Source organism: Argentina silus (assembly GCF_951799395.1).
Source record: "Argentina silus genome assembly, chromosome: 3".
Taxonomy (NCBI): domain Eukaryota; kingdom Metazoa; phylum Chordata; class Actinopteri; order Argentiniformes; family Argentinidae; genus Argentina; species Argentina silus.
In genome coordinates, this window is record NC_139657.1 from 12,177,129 (window position 1) to 12,198,066 (window position 20,938).

At 45.0% G+C, this 20,938-nt stretch overlaps 1 protein-coding gene across 1 annotated transcript; it reads left to right on the plus strand.

Annotated features, from left to right (window-relative positions):
• Positions 1–8,003: 8,003 nt before the first annotated feature.
• On the plus strand, positions 8,004–20,491 carry smad3b (SMAD family member 3b). The gene is made up of 9 exons (XM_083666056.1): positions 8,004–8,430; positions 12,073–12,266; positions 12,423–12,557; positions 13,516–13,590; positions 13,711–13,761; positions 15,117–15,329; positions 15,712–15,849; positions 16,164–16,308; positions 18,206–20,491. Exons 1-9 carry the CDS (start codon positions 8,228–8,230, stop codon positions 18,327–18,329), a joined length of 1,278 nt encoding a protein of 425 aa, XP_083522182.1. The 5' UTR covers positions 8,004–8,227; the 3' UTR covers positions 18,330–20,491.
• Positions 20,492–20,938: the final 447 nt, after the last annotated feature.

Here is a 20,938-nt window from a genome sequence, read left to right on the forward strand (position 1 = left end):
TGTCTCCAAACACATGCCCTTCTCAACCTGTCCTTCTCCTACCCCCTGTCTCTGTCTCCGTCTCTGTCTCTGTCTCTGTCTCTGTCTCTGTCTCTGTCCCTGTCTCTGTCTCTGTCTCTGTCCCTGTCTCTGTCTCTGTCTCTGTCTCTGTCTCTGTCCCTGTCTCTGTCTCTGTCTCTGTCCCTGTCTCTGTCTCTGTCTCTGTCTCTGTCTCTGTCTCTGTCTCTGTCTCTGTCTCTGTCTCCCCCCTCCACTGTTTTTATCTGCATATCATATCATCAAAGACATGGCATCTTGGAATCTGGGAATGTTAAGGGGCCATACCATAGCATGCCAGTAAATAGCATACACCCATAGCAAGGACATGACATCACTAAGACTTGCCTGGCAGTCTCATGCATGTGTACTCTCCTGTGGTAATCTGCCTCTCCCAATGTTCTGGTAATAGCCCCAAAATGACAACATACTACAAGAGCGAGGCAGCCATTTGAAACATCTGATAATGTCTTATTTCAGATTTTAGAGGGCATTTCCTTGATGATGTATCTTTTACTGCCACCTAGTGGTACACATGCATCACTGCTAAAAGTTTATTTTTGTTCAAAGTGGTCGAGAAAGATTCTAAATTAATCAATTAATAGCTATTGTATGGTGTGTGTGTGTGTGTGTGTGTGTGGGTGTGTGTGTGTGTGTGTGTGTGTGTGTGTGTGTGTGTGTGTGTGTGTGTGTGTGTGTGTGTGTGTGCCTGCGTGCGTACGTGTGTACGTGCGTGCGTGTGTGAGCGTTTGTGTGTGTGATAAAGCACTGCGGCCTGCTGCAGCCTGAGGTGTGGGTGATGAGAGTGACTGGGGCAGGGTGGGAGGGCCGTCCCCAGCCGTTGGCACTGTGAGCCCAGGCTTTGTCTCTGGTCCCAGGAAGTCCCTCATTAGAGCCAGGCAGCGGCTAGCCCTCCTGTCCCTCCCGTCCCTCTCAGCCGTAGGGACTGAGACAGAGAATGCCGCAGTAACACAGAGCACAGAGGCCAGGTTACTGGGACCATTCAGGCTTGTGTCTGGGCTGCTGGGGGGCCGGAGGGAGGGAAGGAGGGAGGGAGGGAGGGAGGGAGGGAGGGGCCGGTAGACGGAGGCAGGCTCTCATTAGCTTGCTTTCTCTGTCTTTTGTAAGAGCAGTGTATGGTCACAAGGCTTTGAAACCAAAAATGTGTGCCTTATTTACTGTTCCTCAATTAAAAACACATATGCTGTTGTTCAGTTGAACAGTTGTGTAAAAATACAATGATGGTGTGTACATGTCACTAGAGCAGTCCGTCTCCAAGTCATAACTTCCTGCTACATTTTGAGAGGACTTATTTGTTCGTTTTGAAAATGCTCTTTCAGCAACAAAATGTACTCCTGGACACTCTTTATGCTTCTGGTTGGGAGTCTCAGAGCAGGCCAGGAAAGGAATGGAAAAATCCATGGCATTTAGGTAGAGCCATGTCATAAAGGCTGCACTAATGAGCCTGAGGTTTTAAGAGGGGGCGAGGAAGAGGGGGGAAATGGTTTACATATGGATTTGAAAAAGCACTGCCATCAGAGGTATGTTGTGTATGTAATGAAGCAGAGTAATCTCAGTCCACATGCCTCTCTGCTCTCTCTCTCTCTCTCTCTCTCTCTCTCTCTCTCTCTCTCTCTCTCTCTCTCTGTTTTCCCTCTCTATCTCTCTTTCTTTCTCTGTCTCTCTGCCTCTGTGCTCTCTCTGCCTCTGCTTTCTCTCTCTCTCTTTCTCTCTCTCTCTCACTCTGCTTCTCTGTTCTCTCACTATCCAAAAAAAACACAACTCACTCAATCAGTGTGGACAGATGATTACAGTATTAATACATCATCATCCTTCTAATAGGTTCATCCCACACATAAACCCATGCTGCAACCATCACCATGCGCTCACTCCAAAAAACATATACTCACTCAAAGCCAAACATAATAGTGTGTGACTGTCTATATGACCTTGCTGCTTGCGCTCATCTCAGCTCATTGGGCCAGCCCTGCAGGTATGATCTACCATTAACCCCCCGTGGGGTGTGGGGTGTGGGGTGTGGGGCGGTTGGCAGGGTGGGGGGGTGGGGGGGGCCTGTGCTCTGGGTCTATATGACATGGGTGTGGTAGTAATAGATGATACAGAGGCCCTTACCCAAACACAGAAGATGAAGGTGGGGTTCTATCCCTCCCCAATCCTTATATCCAGTCCATGTTCAACCCTGAGGAATGTGTTTGTTCCCCCTCCCCTGACAACAACCTCAGAGGACACAGGTCCCTGGGGTTGAACAGGACAGGAGGCAACAAAAGGCTGGTTCCTCTCCGTGGATGTCCTCTGCTCCATCCACATACAGTACTGTGGTGTGCACCATGTGAGGAAACAGTGCTACATCACAACTAAATGGTACAATTAGTGGGGTTCTGGCAGAAGGTTTCTTATCATTATCTTCGGTTGAAAAACTCTTGGTAATCAAATTGTCAGCATAAAAATGAAAATGCAAAAAAGTATGCAGGATATTCAGGATTTACAATGTAATTTGTATTTAGCTGTATTACAAGTCATAAAACTCCAAATGAAACATGATTAACAAAGCTTTCATTGAACATGAACATAATATATCCCAGTACAAAACGTGCATCGTTATGGTTATTAAGTACTAAACCCACAACCGGTGGATGAGGGAAATAGAGGTATTTAGTGTTTTATTGTATTGCTTGAAGCATCGGCTTTAGAAGCACATAAAATTAATGGAACAATATATGAGGTAAATGTTTTTCCTTTTTGTGAGCTAATTAAACCTTTTAGCATATCTGGTGGATTATAAACCGTTTTTCCTACGCTTCTTATTGCTGTCTTGAAAAGGGTATGATTATGCAGTTATGTTTGAATGGAATAGGAATACGTTTTTTCACAAGTCATTAAATCAGAAATGCTTGAGGAAGGAAACTTGGAACAAAAGTTTGGATGAATCCTGGTTAATACAGGTGTCATAAGTCACAGAATAGACTAAATAGACACTTTCAGAAACAAAGCTGAATTGCTCTTTTTTAATATATCCATTCCAATCATGTTTTCATATATAAGGATCGAAATCAATCTTTCTCTTCAAGTAATTTATTTGCAGGATTATTTTACAATTACAGTAAAATAATTCCCAAACGTCTTTCAGATGAGTTAAAAACCTGACACATAATGAAAACACATTGTTGGGAGGCATGAAAACCCCCGATACTTGTGTCACCGCATGAGAGGAGACCACCCCAGCCTGCAGCTCTCCAAAATAAGCAAGTTTTAATGTTCATGAGTAATGCTTAATTATCCATACATGGCCATTTACAAGCATATAGCTGTAGGGCTCTAATGTAACAATAGCGAAATAGTTCCCAATTTAATGGAAAATAACATTATTGCGTGCAGCCAGAATTATTCACTGCATTACCCACGTTTCATAACATGGATTAACTCCAGCAATTTCATGCATATGAATACAGTGGTTCTTAGCAGGGGAGCTCCTGATTGAAATGAAACTGATTTCACAATGATTAGTTTGGGTGATGCTGTGAGCAATATACTGGATATAGCATATACTAAATGTGTGTGTGTGTGTGTGTGTGTGTGTGTGTGTGTGTGTGTTTGTGTGTGTGTGTGTGTGTGTGTGTGTGTGTGTGTGTGTGTGTGTGTGTGTGTGTGTGTGTGTGTGTGTGTGTGTGTGTATTCAGACAGTATATGTCATGCCGTCATCTATTACTCCAACCCCTCAGCCCCTCCTCTCTTGTGCTTGAGGCATAATGCACCCTGACTCACTCACCATAAAACACATGAATAGGTAACACCCTCATTTACATGAACCCTATCGGTATAGCTGCTCCTCCTGGGATAAGGGCATACATATTAGAGTTATGTGGGAGCAGTTTTAAGATGGATGGGTTTGATCTGAATGAATTTGAACATCTTAGTGGAGATTTGGGAATTTGAATGTCCCCAGAGAGGGTAATCGACAGTGGTTGCCCTTACCTATAAGTGAATAGATGATTGGCTCTGAACCGGGGGGAAATCAGCATACCAACATGGCTCTAATGCATTTGTCATCTTTTAAAAAAAAACAGCAATACACTACAAAAATGGTAAAAACAACAAATAAGGGATGATGTAAGAAACTAACACAAGAAGGGTCACAGTATTTCAGACAAATAAAGCACCTCAAATGAACAAGAAGGAGGGAACAAATAATGAAACAAAAAGAAACATTTCAAACATATTTCCTTTGTACATGTATATGTATATCTATCACTTAAAATGACATGGCCTGCCCTTTCATGAAATAACCACAATGGGGTGAGAGACTATTAGTAAATAATGTGGAGGGTGCTGGAGGTACAATGGGTAACCATTTAGCCCCGAGGTGAAGTTAATGAGTCATGGCCAAGTGCTGAATTCCATACATATGTAAGATCATGAGATATTCAGCAAAGCTTTTAAATCACATAAATGCTGTTACGGACCATTGTCCACAATAAACATTTAAATTGTGTTCATAGACTGGGCCGTAAATCTCCAGATACAGATATCCTCCAGAGTTCAAATAGCTAATCTTCGATGGGTGCTCGATCAACAGCAGTCATTTAGTGTGCTTGTGTGATGTTTGACCATAAGGCCATAGGATATGTTTGCAATGTTAAATGTTGTGTTTTTCATAGCATGTACTGCACTGTACACTATGCTAATGACAACAGACCTAAGAATTAGGAATAACTTGCACATACATATAAACCAGAATAAATATGTATCTTGGTTGTAATCAATACATTTATCTTTTTAGGCACTGAAATTTAACTACACATTTATGGAATTGAATATAGAAATGGGCCCAACCTTGCTGTCTTGTGTTTCAAGATGTTGTAGTGATATAGAAAAACCACTAGATGGCAATACACCACTTTTTAAATATTTGTCCAAATGAGATCACGCTGAGAGCGACAGTGAAATGATATACTGTATCTATTTTCCAAAATCTTTAATAAATCTATTTTTTTTTAAGTTGGCTTGGTGACAACTATGGACACTATGAAACCTTGTAGTAATGATCCCACATAGGCCTTATGATATCAGAATTGTTGTGAAAAAATAAGTTAGTTAATTTCAACAGGGTTGTGATTTATAGTAGGCCTACACCCATAAAGTCTGACACACATATAACATTAGTCATCCATGGCAATAGACAAAATAAGACAACGTGCTTCTCATCACTGGAGAGTTAGGGTTATCTGTGGCCAGCCACGCAGCTGAGGATAAGGTTTGTGCAGCTCCCTGGTCAGGGGATCAGATGCCGGAGTGTGCTGGACAGAGGGACACACAATGGGAGACAGGGAGTGAAGGAGGGGTTGAGTTGGAAGAGGAGGATTTGAGGCTTAGGCAGGGCAGCAAAGAGAGGGGCAGGGGGATGGAAGGTCACTGTCCCAGATTTGAAGGTGTCACAGTCTGGGAAGAGATTGATGGCTGCGAGCAGTAGATAACAGCTTGCCGTGTGAAGGCAGATTAAGGGAGCCAGAGATTGTGGGAAAACCTCGCCCATCCCTGATTGGGCTGTGCAGTAATAACAGCCATGTCTCACTTAGGCCCCAATAGACTGCAATTAGCGGCACAGGCAATTACGGGTTTGCAGAGGGAAAATGTGAGCTGCTTCTAATTTCTTTCTTAAAAAGTGTTTGCAAGTTGTCATTCAGCATGCAAGTTACTTGCTGACCATCTTTCTTGAGTGTTATTGACAGTGTACAGCATTTATGTGCAGAGCAAGTGTGATAACTCAACAAATAGATCCAAAACTAGAAGCTAGCAAAAAGCCTTTGTAGAAAGTTAACCATATGCACAATCTTTAGCATTTCTTGATTCTTTGAATATTGGCTCCTAATAATGAACATTTGACTTTTAATATGTCAATGCTTTGATGTTTATGCTGCCTTTTAGGTTTCCCCATATGGCTGAGTTTGAACATGGGAACACAAAGCCCATGTTTACTCTAATCCACATCCCCCACCCTATCTAACTATTGTTGGGACAGAGGTCCAGCTGATAGCCTCTCCCCCTCCTCCGCTCAGCCTGCTTCCCATGTACGCCGTGAGGGGTCTGCCACAATGCCATTGTTATCCATCGGATTGTCTGCAGTCATTGCCTATTCAGTCAGCCGTCATGCCTTTTGTCCAAAACCATTCTTCACTCCGGCCCTAAGACCTACTCCTCTCCTCTCCTTGTCTGCTGCTGCCCATCTGCCGCCCTCTCCAACATGTTCTACACTAGCGCCCCGTATCTCTCTCACTCCCTCTCACATACACACACACACACACACACACACACACACACACACACACACATACGCACGCACACACACACACGCACACACACACTCCGCACCAGCTGTCCTGTCCCTGTCCCTGGGGTGTAAACAGGTGCTGGGCTTGTGCGGGCCTCTGTAGATTGCACATGGCAGCACACGCCGACTCTCCAACCTGCTCCTGGAGCTTTGAGGAGACACATGAACTTGCTGTTGTTGTTATTTCCTTTTTGACTTTCTTGTTGTTTCCTGTTTTGTCATGTTTATTTTCTCTCTACCTCACTATTAGCTTCAACAGCATTGTGACAACATTGTAGGCTATATTAATAACAAAAGAAAATACAAAGAAAGTCAAATAATTTGCTTTGAAATAATTTGGCTGAAATTCCTTTTCTAGATGTCACCATACTGAGACAGGAAAAGTCAGACTAAACAAGAGATAATAGTTTACATGTAAACAAGCCATTAACTGCTTGCACTCCTTTCCATGTGAATAGATTCAGTAACATCTGACGTATCATTTAAGAGTCCAAGTGTATCAAAAGCTCTGGGTTAATGAGACTTAACAGTATTATAGTTCATCTCAGTATTGCTTTAAAGAAACAGTAGGCCCTACAGTAATACATAGTAAATTTAATATTGCGATCAACTGAAATTATTTTTTCCCAAAAGACCCATCCATGATCCATGACTCTTATTTATTTAAGAGAGGAAGTATGAGGCCATGCCAAATGCTTATGTAAAAATAGACAGTGGTGGCCATTGATGGAAGCTATAAATAGATAGAACGAAAAGGGGCTGCCATGATGAGCTTCTGGGCAAGGGTATTTATAGTACAGGCAGAGTGCTGTTTACCAGGAGGAAGACAGCCAGGGGTGGTGTACTTATCAATAACACCATACAAACAGACAAAAATAGCACTGGATGCCCAGTCACCATATCTGGAGAGATGCGCTCAAGGTGAAATCAAATCACTTTTATTGGGAGGATCAAAGGATTACCCATAAAGGCTCCTCTATTTAAGGACTCCATAAAAGTGGAGTTGGCCAACTGCCCTTCACACATTACAGTCAGTGATGTGTCATTTGATTCTTTCTCCTCTTTCCTGTTTCAGAATTTCTCAATGTTTTTGATTCAAAGAAATTGTTGTTGATTCTAATTTGGACATTGCTGAACCATAGATTTTTCTTCTAGCAGAGTTAGGCATGTATTGTAAATGATTGATAAATCAGAGTAATACAATATTTACATAGGATGAGGAAAGAGATTGAAAGTTTAAATGTCACACACAATATGTCATCACAGTGCCACCATGTAGGCCTCATTAGACACCAAAAGTGCAATCAGATGATTTTTTGTGAAGTTTTGACTCTTTCATGCATCTTGAAATGATAGGCCATTCTTAATTCACAAGCCTACTAGTCTACTGTACTGCCACCTTTCTCTGTAATGTTCGGCAAGAAACACTCAAGATAACATAGGTGTTATCCATAACTATAAGTGTATTTCAAGTACAAGCTAAACATGAAAGCGATCAAACGAAAAGCATGTATTGTGTGTGTGCATGATGTGGTAGGACCATTGAGTTGTAGCCCGAGGAGGAGGAGGGGGAGGAGGGGCAGACAGACTGCAGACAACAGTGCGCCGTGAAATCAGCGGCTGCAGCAACTCAGAGAGCCAGACATTCAACTTGAACGGAGTGGTGCCGCCAGAGGCTGCAGAACTCTGTCTGCCGAACCCAAATTCCAAGCTTACTTTCTGTTTATGTCTGATATTTGAACGTTATTGTGACCTGCTTCGATTTTTTTTATTTGAGCAGGACCATCAGGTCTTTAGCAGACTGCTGAAAACTGGGAGGACTTGATTGACCTCAAGCTCAAGAAGATGTCTATATTGCCTTTCACTCCTCCAATTGTGAAGAGGCTTCTTGGCTGGAAAAAGGGGGAGCAGAATGGACAAGAGGAGAAATGGTGTGAAAAGGCAGTCAAAAGTCTTGTCAAGAAATTGAAGAAGACAGGGCAATTGGAAGAGTTGGAGAAAGCCATTACAACCCAGAATATCAACACGAAATGCATCACCATACCAAGGTAAGTTAGCTTGTTAGCTAAGGTAGCTAGCTAGCTCTAATCGCAGGAGCCGCCAGCAACAGTCAGAAACTCAGACTGTACCGAACGGTAGCTATTAGCTAACTAAAACAGCAAGAACCGCCACATCAACGCACTCAGTCAATAGTCTGGTTGCAGAAGCCAAGCTAGCCACCGTAGCTAGCTAGCTAGCTAGCTGGGTGTTTTGATTAATCATGCTAGCTCAACCTCGCAGCAAAACAATCGTTAGCTGGCCTGCCAGTGCAGTGCGGTGTATTTCCTACATTTCATTTATTTAATGCGTTCGTTTGGCAAGTCTGCAGCAGCAGCTAATGTTAGCTAACTATCACAGACAGGCAGATCAGTTTACTGACACAGAAATCCATGCATGCATGCATGGCATTGTTTGCTTATATTGTATGTTTTCTATCATCGATTCTCTTATCTTTGCTGCTGCAGAGTGAGAGTTAAGATCAAGAGAATGTGATCGATTTGTTGTTTTTTAGTTAGTTAATGTTAGCTGTCTGTGGCCGCATATGTGTTCTCCTGCCCGATGCATTACAGTTATCTGGCTAGCTAGCCCCATACAGGTGTCAGGACGACTGCCAGACGTTCACTGTTGGGGGCAGATTGGGACATGGGGACAGTCGGTTCCATGTGGAGCCGGCTAAGCTTGATGGTGCTGTGTCCATGTGTATAGACAGAATCAGGTCAGGAACGGCAGGTAGCCTATACCAAAAAATACTGTAAATGGTATCTAGATGACGGATTCAGCGAGTGACTTGGAATTGTTGACCTCAAATACAAGGATTCAGGATGTTTTCCAGTGTTTTTTGGTAATATGTCATGGGCCACTGACAGACATTCCAGGGTCTCGGAATCCCTTTCCTTTGTCTCCCTCGTAGCCAGGTAGACTGGACTTCTCCCATTTAGCGCAACGTGGGTCAGAAGGCTAGGATGGACCAGGTCCTGTCCACACTTGTCCTGAGGGCTGGGTGCCTGTGTTTGGGTGAATACTGACTCAGAGGGCAGGACCATTGTTTAGACTGGAGAGAGTGAGTGAGTGTGGGAAATCTGGGAATGAAAGTTAGGTGTGGGATTCCCCAGATGGTGTGTGTGACTAATGTTCAAATAGAATTTGTCTGACAGAGAAGTTTGTAAATAGTAGAGTGAAGGGTTGTCTGTGTGTGTGTGTGTGTGTGTGTGTGTGTGTGCGTGTGTGCGTGTGACTGCGCATACTCTACCAAGTTCATGTTTATCATGTAATTAGTGTCTTGTTTTATAAAACAGGTAGGCCTACACTGTTTTGAGCATTTGCTTCTTTGCAACAGAGGTTCTACAGTTGGGTTTATGGGTGGAGGCCTAATATTTGTGTGTTTGGTATATGTGTGTGTGCTGGCGAGGCTGCTTGTGTTGGCACCCGCATGCATGTTTTAATTAACACCTGCCCCCCACCCACTTCTGCTTTGTGAGGCCACTGTCCTCTCCCTCAAATAGAGCACTTAGCCCATAGACATCCTGCCCCTATGAAGTGAAGTGAAGAGAAGAGGAAGCCACTGCACATTGCCAAGTCAGGAAACACTGCTCTGCTGCTTAGTCAGTCTCACCATGACTTTAAAGACACTGATTGCCTGAAATTTCCCACAATAATAAAGATAGATGCAAAGCTGGCTCCTCTCTTCTATTTGGTTTAATTGGGCTGGATTCAGGCTGTCAATAGTGTGTGTGTGTGTGTGTGTGTGTGGCAGTCTGAGCACGGTGTGTAGCCTACACGGAGACGTAGTTGTTCAGTGCTTGGGAATGTGCTGCGGGCCCTGGGGAGGGCGTGGGCCGCTGTGTTTGGTTTGTGGTTTAGCCCCAGCAGGGCCCGGGGACTGTGGGTTTACAGAGTAACGGCTGCCTCACTATCTGCCGGGGATAATAGTTACTCTGTTCAGAGACAACAAGCCCGCTTTGTGCTGTGATGTCGTCGCCTCCTCTAATGTGGCAGAGGGAGAGAGAGAGAGAGAGAGGGAGAGAGAGAAGACTTGTCAGCGTTTGAGGTGGCTCAGGGCATGGCCAAGGTGCACGTTCCCAGGATGGAGCCAACAGGAAATCGACGTGTGCTTCAGGTAACTGAGTTTACTGAGGTCAAACCCCTCCCGGCCCTTCCTTCCGAGGCTGCTTGGATCAGGCTATGGAACAAAGATCAGATCCAGAGATCCTGGCTATCACCACAATAGTCCTCCGCCTCCTTCACAGGAGGCCTATTTTGACTACTGACTGACGCCTGTAGTTTTTTCCATTCACAGCTATTCTCATTGATAGTGATGCATGAAGAGGTTGTTATACTGTCGTGTGAGTTGAGGACTAAAGTGTGAGCGTACATCTATTTTCTGTTTCCCTCCTTTCCCGTCACTTGCTAATAGGTCTAGTAGATTTAGTCCTTCTCCTCCTCAGATCCATCCATGAGCCCCCTACCCTCAGAGCCCCCTACCCCCCCCCCCCCCCCCCCCCCAAGACATCAGTGCCTTCATGAATGACTGCATTGAAGCACGCAATACGTCAAAAAGGCCCATGGATCGGTTTACTTCCTGGGCCTCGTGGTTTTGGGTTCCTAAACTCACACATACACACAGTCAGTCAGGAAATAGCTGTCTATGTAATGGGCTGATAGTCTTGGCTGTGACAGGAGGGTATGGGCCGTTGATGGTGTCTGTGTTTTTACTCCAGTCTTTTCCCCCTGGGTTACCAGTGTACTGAGTGTACAGAGCCACTGAGGCATGAGAACCATATGTTCTCTGACCAGCAGTGAAGGCTGGGGGGGGGGGGGGGGGGGTCTACAGTAAAGAGAGTCTGCAGCCCCATGGTCTCCTCACTTCCTTGCTCATAGACAGTCAAGGACACGGCGTGTATCTGCAATCTCAATATCACATCTTGAAAATGTGGATTTGAATTGGGCCTTTCATGCAGACCACTATGTCTGGTTGAATTGAGATATGTAGGCTAATTACCTTACTCCTTGGCATGTGGTGTTTGTATTCCGAGACAGCTCATATGTAGCCTTGACTGCTAGCCCTGTGTGGTAAGGGCTGGGGGCATTGCTGTAGAATACGTTCTTTCATACACATGCTAATACAGTGAACGAGTAAGCAAACATTACATTAGCAGTGTTGGGGAAAAAAGTGAACTGGGTTATTCTGAGCCTGTCTGCTCTGAAGGTAATGGTGTGCTGTATGTCTGGGATTAGGTACTGTAGACCCTCAGTGTTGAAACCACATTGGGACGCTTTGTGAACATCTGGGAAATGACTCGTTGGAGGAACATCCCTTACTCACTCCTGATAGGCTTCTGTTTGGTTAATCTAGTCTAATTTAACATGTTTACATTGCATATTATGCGTTACAACAACCCTTTGGACCACAATACAGGCCAAGCCTATATTAACTGTCTCAGCTGTTTTCTTGGTTTGATAGGCAGCAGGATCCTTTTTTCACAAATGAGCAAACACAGTGGAAAAAGCCCCCCCAGGCGGCCTCTGTATCGCAAAAATATACTTAACCCAGTGTCCTACTTCTGCGTGCTGTAATGTCCTCCTCTCTCTCTTTCTTTCTCTCTCTCTCTCTATCTCCCCTCCCCTCTCTCCCCCTCCCTCCCTACCTCTAGGTCTCTGGATGGGCGTCTGCAGGTGTCCCACAGGAAGGGCCTGCCCCACGTTATCTACTGCCGTCTGTGGCGCTGGCCCGACCTACAGTCCCACCACGAGCTGAGGGCCGTGGACCTGTGTGAGTACGCCTTCCACACCAAGAAGGACGAGGTGTGTGTGAACCCCTACCACTACCAGAGGGTGGAGACACCAGGTTGGTGCACCAGATCTCCTTAAGCCAGGTCAATGCCATCGTGTTGCTCTGTTACTGTGTCAGTCATTGAGTGTGTGTGTGTGTGTGTGTGTGTGTGTGTGTGTGTGTGTGTGTGTGTGTGTGTGTGTGTGTGTGTGTGTGTGTGTGTGTGTACAGTCTTGCCTCCTGTCCTGGTACCACGGCACACAGATATCCCCACAGAGTTTCCCCCACTGGACGACTACAGCCACTCCATCCCTGAGAACACCAACTTCCCCGCCGGCATTGAACCTCAGAGTAACTACATCCCCGGTGAGACACTCAGACCATTCTATATGGATACAGTATGAATGGCACATTAAATTGACTTCCTACGCAGCTTAAGTTCACACTGACACAAACTAAGTTAATGTGCACAACCCTTATACAGACATATGAAAGCACTTTATTGGGAACACCTGTACACCTTCTCATGGTGGAGGTGGCGTAACGGTGTGGGGAAAGTTTTCTTGGCACACTTTGAGCCCGTTAATACCAGTCAATCATCGCTTGAATGCCACAGCCTATTTGAGTATTGTTGCTGACCATGTGTATCCCTTCATGGCCACAATTTACCCATCTTCTAATGGCTACCTCCACTGAGTGGCCTTCCCAGTCACCGGATCAGAAACCAATAGAACACCTTTGGGATGTGGTAGAACGGGAGATTCACCTGAAAAATCTGCAGGAATTGCGTGATGCTATCATGTCATCATGAACCAGAATCTCAAAGGAATGTTTCCAACATCTTGTGGAATCAATGCCACAAAGAATTGAGGCTGTTTTGAGAGCAAAGGGAGGTCCTACCCAGTATTAGTATAGTGTTCCAAATAAAGAGCAAATGGAGGCCCTATCCAGTTGTAGTATAGTGTTCCTAATAAAGGGAGGCCCTACCCAGTATTAGTATAGTGTTCCTCATAAAGGGAGGTCCTACCCAGTATTAGTATAGTGTTCCTAATAAAGGGAGGTCCTACCCAGTATTAGTATAGTGTTCCTCAAAGTGCTCAGTGAGTGTACAACATAATGTGTGTGCTCACATCCTTCCTGTAGCGTGCAGTCTTAGGAAGAAAGGTGTTTAATCAATTAAACTAATGCCTTAGCCTAATTAACTTACTATATATTGGACACAGCAGGCCTTGAACTAAGTACTGGACTCATGACCTATGAGTTTATGTTGAGAGTTTGTTGTCTGACTCTGTGTTCTGTGTGTGTGTGTGTGTGTGTGTTTCAGAGACCCCTCCTCCAGGGTATCTGAGTGAGGATGGAGAGACCAGCGACCACCAGCACAATCACAGCATGGACACAGGTGAGAGACTAGAGTACACACACACACAAACACACGCACACACTCACACACACAGTACCGTAGCTATGCTCACTGCTACAATTTTCCTGACCCTCTCCTATCTGTCTGGTCTGTCTATAGGTTCGCCCGATCTGTCGCCCAATCCTGTCTCACCAACACACAACAATTTGGGTAAGGAGAAACAACATTTCTACAGCTATAAATGCGTCTACACCCTTCTGTTTTCTGCTATAATGGAAGCCCATAGTTGGTGATTCGAGCAGAATCAAGAATCCTCCTGACCTAAGTATTTGGAGTTCAGATCTTGAAATCAAAGGTGGGCAAATTGTAAGACTAGGCAGCAGCGTGAAACACTTGAGCCTGTGTTTGAGAGCTGAAAAGGGGCAACCACTCAAAACCACTCAAGAGTTTCTCAAATTCACTTGGACCGCTGGAGGGGGGGTGCTCAGTCCAGGGAATATGAAGCGTATATATAAACAAGAAAAGAGCTTCTGGACGGCAACCTGATCCCTTCAAAGACGTGTTTCGGAGCAAGCTCTTTCATCGAAGCGTAATGTCACACAACACAACGACGCGGTATATACAAGACATCACAAGGCAAACATAACCGCGTCCGGGTTGAAGACGGAGTGGATGTTTCCTTCTCAGTGTCGACCGTAGGCCGCCCTGACACTGCTGTGAGCGCAGCGCCCCCTCCCCTGGCATCTCACTCTCATCTCTATAAATACCTCCTCCGATTGGATCACCCTCCCCCCGCCTGGGCGGATTTTAATCTGGATTATTTATGACATGGTCTCTCTACATAACGTTAGTTATGCTGTCACGTGATCTGCTCAGCGTCATAATACCAACGCCAGCGTGAATAGGGTGTCTTTTTTTCCCCTGGACGTCCACCACAAAGATTAACAGGTGACAAATGGCTGACTTTTGCCAGCAACAGGGCAGCAGAGTCATATCAGCATCTCACTCACTAATCCTAATTGTGTGTGTGTGTGTGTGTGTGTGTGTGTCAGAGAGAGGTTGAAAGAGAGTTGAGTTAGTCTTTGCCGCACTGAGTCTGGGAGGCTTAGCCTCGGGGGTTGAACCAGAGGAAGCACTAAATGAAAGGCGCCTTTGTCTCTGAACCCTCTGGAAGGGCCAGAGACAGACAGCCCACGGTAATGTAATCATGATAATATCCTGTTGCTTGGTTATTCTATCTCTGTGGAAAGCCACTAGGGGGGTCACTGTAGACATGATAAAGAGGCGTTTCACAAGGCTGGCTGTGTAGTTTTACCAGCTCAGGCCTGATTTTGACTCGGTTAAGTCATGGAAAAGAGGGAGTGTAGAATGTTCACAGGGTGCACTCATAATTGAGTAACTTATCAATCGGCCGTGTGACGGAATGCGTCAGCAAACCTGTTTGCTTGTTCCCCACGTCTAATACCAACTCTCGATGCCTTTATGTCCTTCTCACACACACCCCCTCTTCTCTCCTGTCCTCCCCTGTCCTCCTCTCCTCTCCCCCCTTCCCTCTCTCCTCTCAGACCTGCAGCCTGTAACTTACTGTGAGTCAGCGTTCTGGTGCTCCATCTCCTACTATGAGCTGAACCAGCGCGTGGGGGAGACCTTCCACGCCTCCCAGCCGTCCCTCACGGTGGACGGCTTCACCGACCCCTCCAACTCGGAGCGCTTCTGCCTGGGCCTGCTGTCCAACGTCAACCGCAACGCAGCCGTCGAGCTCACGCGCAGGCACATAGGTAACCACCGCTGGCTGCTGCCGTCAACCTGAACGACTGTCTGTTGAACCTCCTATGGAATGATGTTTTGTAACGTTGACGATAGGAGAGATGGTTCGCGCAAACGTCAGTAGACAATATGTGTGTGTATTGCACACGTCTCTTGCCACACGTTTGTTTTTAAACGTTTTAAAACGTTGTCCGCTTTCACAGACATGACACACAGACTACACAAGTTATGTGTGACTATGGGTGTACGTTGAAGATTTGCCAGCGCTGACTGAAAGATAAATTCGTTGAATGGATTAAGATGGCAGTCAGTCAATGTGGAGGGTAAACCACATGCGAAGCCAATGCGTACTGGGTCAGTTGATCTGACGGCTCCTTCCTTCCTCCTCTCCAGGGCGGGGTGTGAGGTTGTACTACATCGGAGGAGAGGTGTTTGCGGAGTGTCTCAGTGACAGCGCCATCTTTGTCCAGAGTCCCAACTGTAACCAGCGCTACGGCTGGCACCCCGCTACTGTCTGCAAGATCCCTCCAGGTGGGCAGGACAAGGACGCACACACACACACAAACCACAAGGCAAACACACACACACACACACACACACACAATAAGGCAAACACACAAACAACAAGGCAAACACACACACACACACACACACACACGGCAAACACACACGACAAGGCACACACACACACACACACACATACACACACACACACGTGCGCAGGAGGACATGACCCAGGCCATGAGTACATGCTAGAACATTAACTAATGAGTCAGACATTGTTCCAGTTCAGTTCAGTCCATATCGTACTGAACTGAACTGTTTGTTCTCTTTGTGTTCCTCAGGCTGCAATCTGAAGATCTTTAACAACCAGGAGTTTGCGGCCCTGCTGGCCCAGTCAGTGAACCAGGGCTTCGAGGCAGTGTACCAGCTGACCCGCATGTGTACCATCCGGATGAGCTTCGTCAAAGGCTGGGGAGCAGAGTACAGGTAAGCCAACGCATGGTGAACACACAGTGAATTCAGCTTCCAATAACAACCCTGGGAAGTCATTGAAAAAGTTGTATTAATTTACAAAGTTTTACATCAATTAAAAGCCAACTATGGTTAAAGATATATTTTACACTTAGTAGTAGTCGGTACTGTGCTACATGTGATACTGTGTTATAGTAAGGGCTGTTGAAATGTCAGCCTTGTTGATTGTTATTGCAAGCTGTTGGTTGTTTATCAAGGTTGAATCATTCCTAGCTGCGTGTATCTTCTGGTTCCTGGCTCAGTATCGATAGCAACAGTCTGGAGCATGAAAGTGACTCAGTGTCTATGACCTGGGAAAGCCTGCCCTGCAGCAGGTCCACCACCACCATTGCCACTACTTTCTCATACTTCTCCTTCTTAGAAAAACACACAGCCAGGCTAGTGAATATTTAGGGGAGATGTCACGCTCTCCGTCCCCCGTCCCCCCTCCTCCATGGCTGTGGACTGAGTGAACCACTGGATGTTGCGTGGCAGGGGGCTAGGGGGGGAGATGGGGGTGGGGGTCCTCTCTGAGCCTGGCCTGAGCCTTTCCTCTGGAGAGAGTTTGTCTGCAGACACCACAGCATGTGGAGCCACTTACAGCCTGGCTCTGATTACACCAGACACCCACTCTACCTTTCTCACGCCTACTCTGCCTCACTTTCTCTCCCTCGCTCACTCACTCACTCACTCACTCTCGCACACACGTTTTTGTTATATTTCTCTTGACCTGTGTTGACTGAATAAGACCCTCCTTTTCTACTTTCATCTGATAAAAAAAAAAAAAAAAAGAAAGAAAGAAAAAAAAAGGTTGACTTTGCCCCTGCCTTCAGCTGTGTTCGTCGAGGAGTTTCCCCCTGTCTACTTATCTACACTCCTCGATAAGTCCTATGTGACCATACCCTCCCTGTCCTCTCTAAAGACAATCAACATGGCTGACTCAAGAGCCGGAGCTAACGCCTGAGAGCATGGCTGTGATTTATGGTGGCTCCCTCCATTTAGGCTGAGGAGAACTTGGCTGCTGTGGACCTGTTTGGCCTGGCAGAGGCAGACGCTTCTCTGTTTGCGGAGTCTGTTCCACAGCTTTAGAGGTGGCCAAGGCCTAGTGATGAATAGTCCCTAGCCCAACCGATGAGGCGGTGGGGGCTTTGTTTTAATTGTTCTAATGGCAAGTGAACCCAAGCTGAGGAGGAGAGAGGACAAAGAGTGAAAGGGTATTGTGTGGGTCGTGCGTGCGGGCGGGCGGGCGGGCGTCAGACTTGGAGAGGCACTAGAGTAGGAGAGGGAGATGATGGGGGGGGGGGTGTGTGTGTGTGTGTGTGTGGGGGGGGGGGCTGCTGCACAGCGAGACGGCTGGAGAGAGTTGAGTAATGGGGGAGGAATGCGGGAGGCATGCAGTGGTAGTGCGGGGGAGGGAGAGTGGGAGGTGAACGCGTTCAGACAAAGTGCACGAGGGGGGATTCCCACCGGACTCTCCAGTGGCCTGTGTCACGTTTCAAGCACAAAGTAGGCTTCACTTGGAAACAAAACAGACTTTAGTCAAAACTTTTTGACTTTTTTTTTTATTTTTTATTTTTTTTATAAAGGAAGATTAGAAGGGGCAGTGTCTGTGAACTTGACCTAAGATTGTCATGCCTTCCTTGTTTTTACCACAGGAAAAAACAAAATACTGTCAAATGTTATTGATTCAGGATAATGCTTCCGCAGTCTTGTATATCTCTAGTTTACCATTGAGATACTAGCTTGCTTTACCATGTTTTTACGTGGTTCTATTTCATTCATCCCCTCTCTCTCTCTCTCTCTCTCTCTCTCACACACACTCTCTCTCTCTCACACTCTCTCTCTCTCTCTCTCACACTCTCTCTCTCCTCAGACGACAGACGGTGACCAGCACCCCCTGCTGGATCGAGCTGCACCTGAACGGGCCACTGCAGTGGCTGGACAAAGTGCTCACACAGATGGGTTCTCCCAGCATCCGCTGCTCCAGTGTGTCCTAGGAACACACACACACACACAGAGAACACACACACACACACAGAACACACACACACACATGCACAGGAGGATAGGAATAAGGAAAGAAGAGGTTCTTAATCTCTGGTCTCTCTGGGCAGAGGAAGACACCGAATCAGAGAAGATCACTCTTATCTGTCAACTGGCCCCAACATTTCACCTCACACACTGTTAAAGCACTTTCTTCACAAGAGTAGCATTTAGTGTGTCCATCTGATGGTCATTTTTAAGTTTTCTATGTGGTTTTGTCATCTTGTACTCAGTAGTCAGCCATTGCATGTTAGTAATAGTTTGGAAAGAGACTTGGCTCTCGTTTTTAAAAAATAATCATGATTTCCCAATCATGTCTTTACATTTAGAGTGTATCCATTGTGTTTGATAAAAGAAATGATACAATTTTAAAGAAAAGTAATCACACGTCTTTTAGACTTTCAAAGTGGTATTGTCAGCTCAACTCTATAAAGTATTATTATAGAGGATGTTTTAACTATTCCCACACCAAGATCTTTTGAATTGTGACTGTTTCAAATTGGTGTGTACTGGATTGAATTGGTAGGCTCACATATTGGTTTATGTGAATTGACGTAAATTGAAAACCGAAATGGCTGCAGTTTCAGTCAGTGATGAAATATCTCAGAATTGGGTTATGTGTTGTATGTTTTCAAGGTACCAAGTACTTTGTCCTTGCTACACATTTACCACATTTTCTGAGCAATCCTTGAATTGGTATTTTGACAATTTCAACAAGGAAATAGATGTTAGTGCCATTTATTTCTCAAAAAAGAATAGTGAAAAGATTTTTGCTCAATGAAAAAGCGCCAGAGTTTGTAAATTATTTTTGCATTCTGTCCTGTATGGGAAATACAGGAATATATTTGTACTGTTTGCCCAGAGTCGTTGTACATAGATATTTATAGCTAATGATGAAAAGAAGTGTTGGTTTAGAAAATACTTGAGATGGTGGAAACCTGATTGACCCCTGGCACACACAGAAGTACAGAGATGTACACAGTCAAACTGCTTGACTGAGCCCTCACTCTATTGCTCTTAAGGGGAGATTTTAATGTATTTTACTACAAATAATGGTCTATTTTAATTAAAGGTGTGTGACTGCTGGCAGCTCTAGAGATATATTTTTTGCTGCGGATTGGTAAAGGAAGTTTTGGCTGGATGGGGTCTGAGTCAGGCCCTCTTCAAACTCCCAGTAGGGGTTTGATTCTCAACTCAGCTTTAGAATTAGGACCTCCTCAAGAGGATCTATGCATTGGACTCTATTTCTGTATCTGGAAAACTCCTAATATGGCTGGAGCTGATCAATAGTCCAACATTTACGGATCATGTGGTAAATCTCGGAATTTCAACACACACCAACATTTCTCTACTATTTTGCTCAGAGCTTGGTTAGTCTAGGCTGGGTGTAGGTTCTGGCTGGTCCTGCTGTTGGACATGAGAACCTGGACTGGCTTAGGCTACTGTATGCTGTACCACTGTGCAGGGGGCACAATACATATCAGTAGTGAACTTGATAACGGCACTTCCACTGCAAGGCACTTGGTGGATACTTCAAAATGCATAGACCCTTCACCTGTTAGCAATTGCATGTCAACCGTGTACCTGTGTTACTATGGAGCTTGGTGTGCCTGAAATTAGTGTTAGCGGAGCACTGTCTATTGTAACTACACCCCACCTTGTCCACACCCTGTCTGTGACACATCACATTTAATACAGTGCTAGAATGGTGCTGATTCTGAATGTGTTAACTGTAAGTCACTTAAAAGTGTCTGCCAAATGACATGTCAGTACTGTACTCAGATCCTACAGGAGAGTGTTGAGTCAAGTGATTTTTATTTCAAAACTGTTGTTAGGTGCTAAATTGAAATACTACATACAAGTAGTTGATTGGTCTCTCTCCAGTAGGAGATTTTGTAAAGAAGATGTATGACTGAGGTAATCTGTTTTATTTTCTTAAGTATTAGTACTCATTGTATTTTCCTTTGTACTCTTAAATTGATGCTTTTGTTCTTTGTGTTCTCAACCTCTTATATAAATGTTTTTTTTCCTTGTGTTGCTGTTTGTGTACGCTGTTGTATTGATCCTTGTTTTGTTATTCATGACCTTTTAATAAAATGTCAGTAAATCAACTCACTACCCTTTTGGTCTTGACAATTTCTTTGTCTATTCCAAAGTTCACTCTCAAGATCGTGGAGTGTTCACTGATGTTGTAGTGCGGGTAGATTACTGTTAGCATTCATCCGCTTGATATCTTGTCTGGATGTGATATCATCCTCATACAGTACCATTTTCATCCCACTTTCAAAGACAAATGGATGAGGAAAGCTTGGGGAGCTGGGGACATTGTTCTTTTTAAAAAAAAAAAAAATGTTTTAGGGCATTTCTGCTTTATTGGGATAGAGACAGTAGAGATCGACAGGAAGGAAGGGAGAGAGAGGCGAGATGACATGCAAGATGGGTCGGAATCGAACCAGGAACCTTGCGATTACGTGGTAAGCGCATTAGTGTGCTACGCCACTAAGCGCCAGGGACATTGTTAACTCTTATTTGCACACATAAACAGAGTGAGAGAAAGACATTA

Coding starts and splice junctions, on each gene's coding strand:
- smad3b (XM_083666056.1), top strand. CDS start 8,228: ATGTCTATATTGCCTTTCACTCCTCCAATTGTGAAGAGGCTTCTTGGC. Junction 12,558..13,515: donor TCAGAGTAACTACATCCCCG/GTGAGACACTCA, acceptor TGTGTGTTTCAG/AGACCCCTCCTCCAGGGTAT. Junction 15,330..15,711: donor GCTCACGCGCAGGCACATAG/GTAACCACCGCT, acceptor CCTCCTCTCCAG/GGCGGGGTGTGAGGTTGTAC.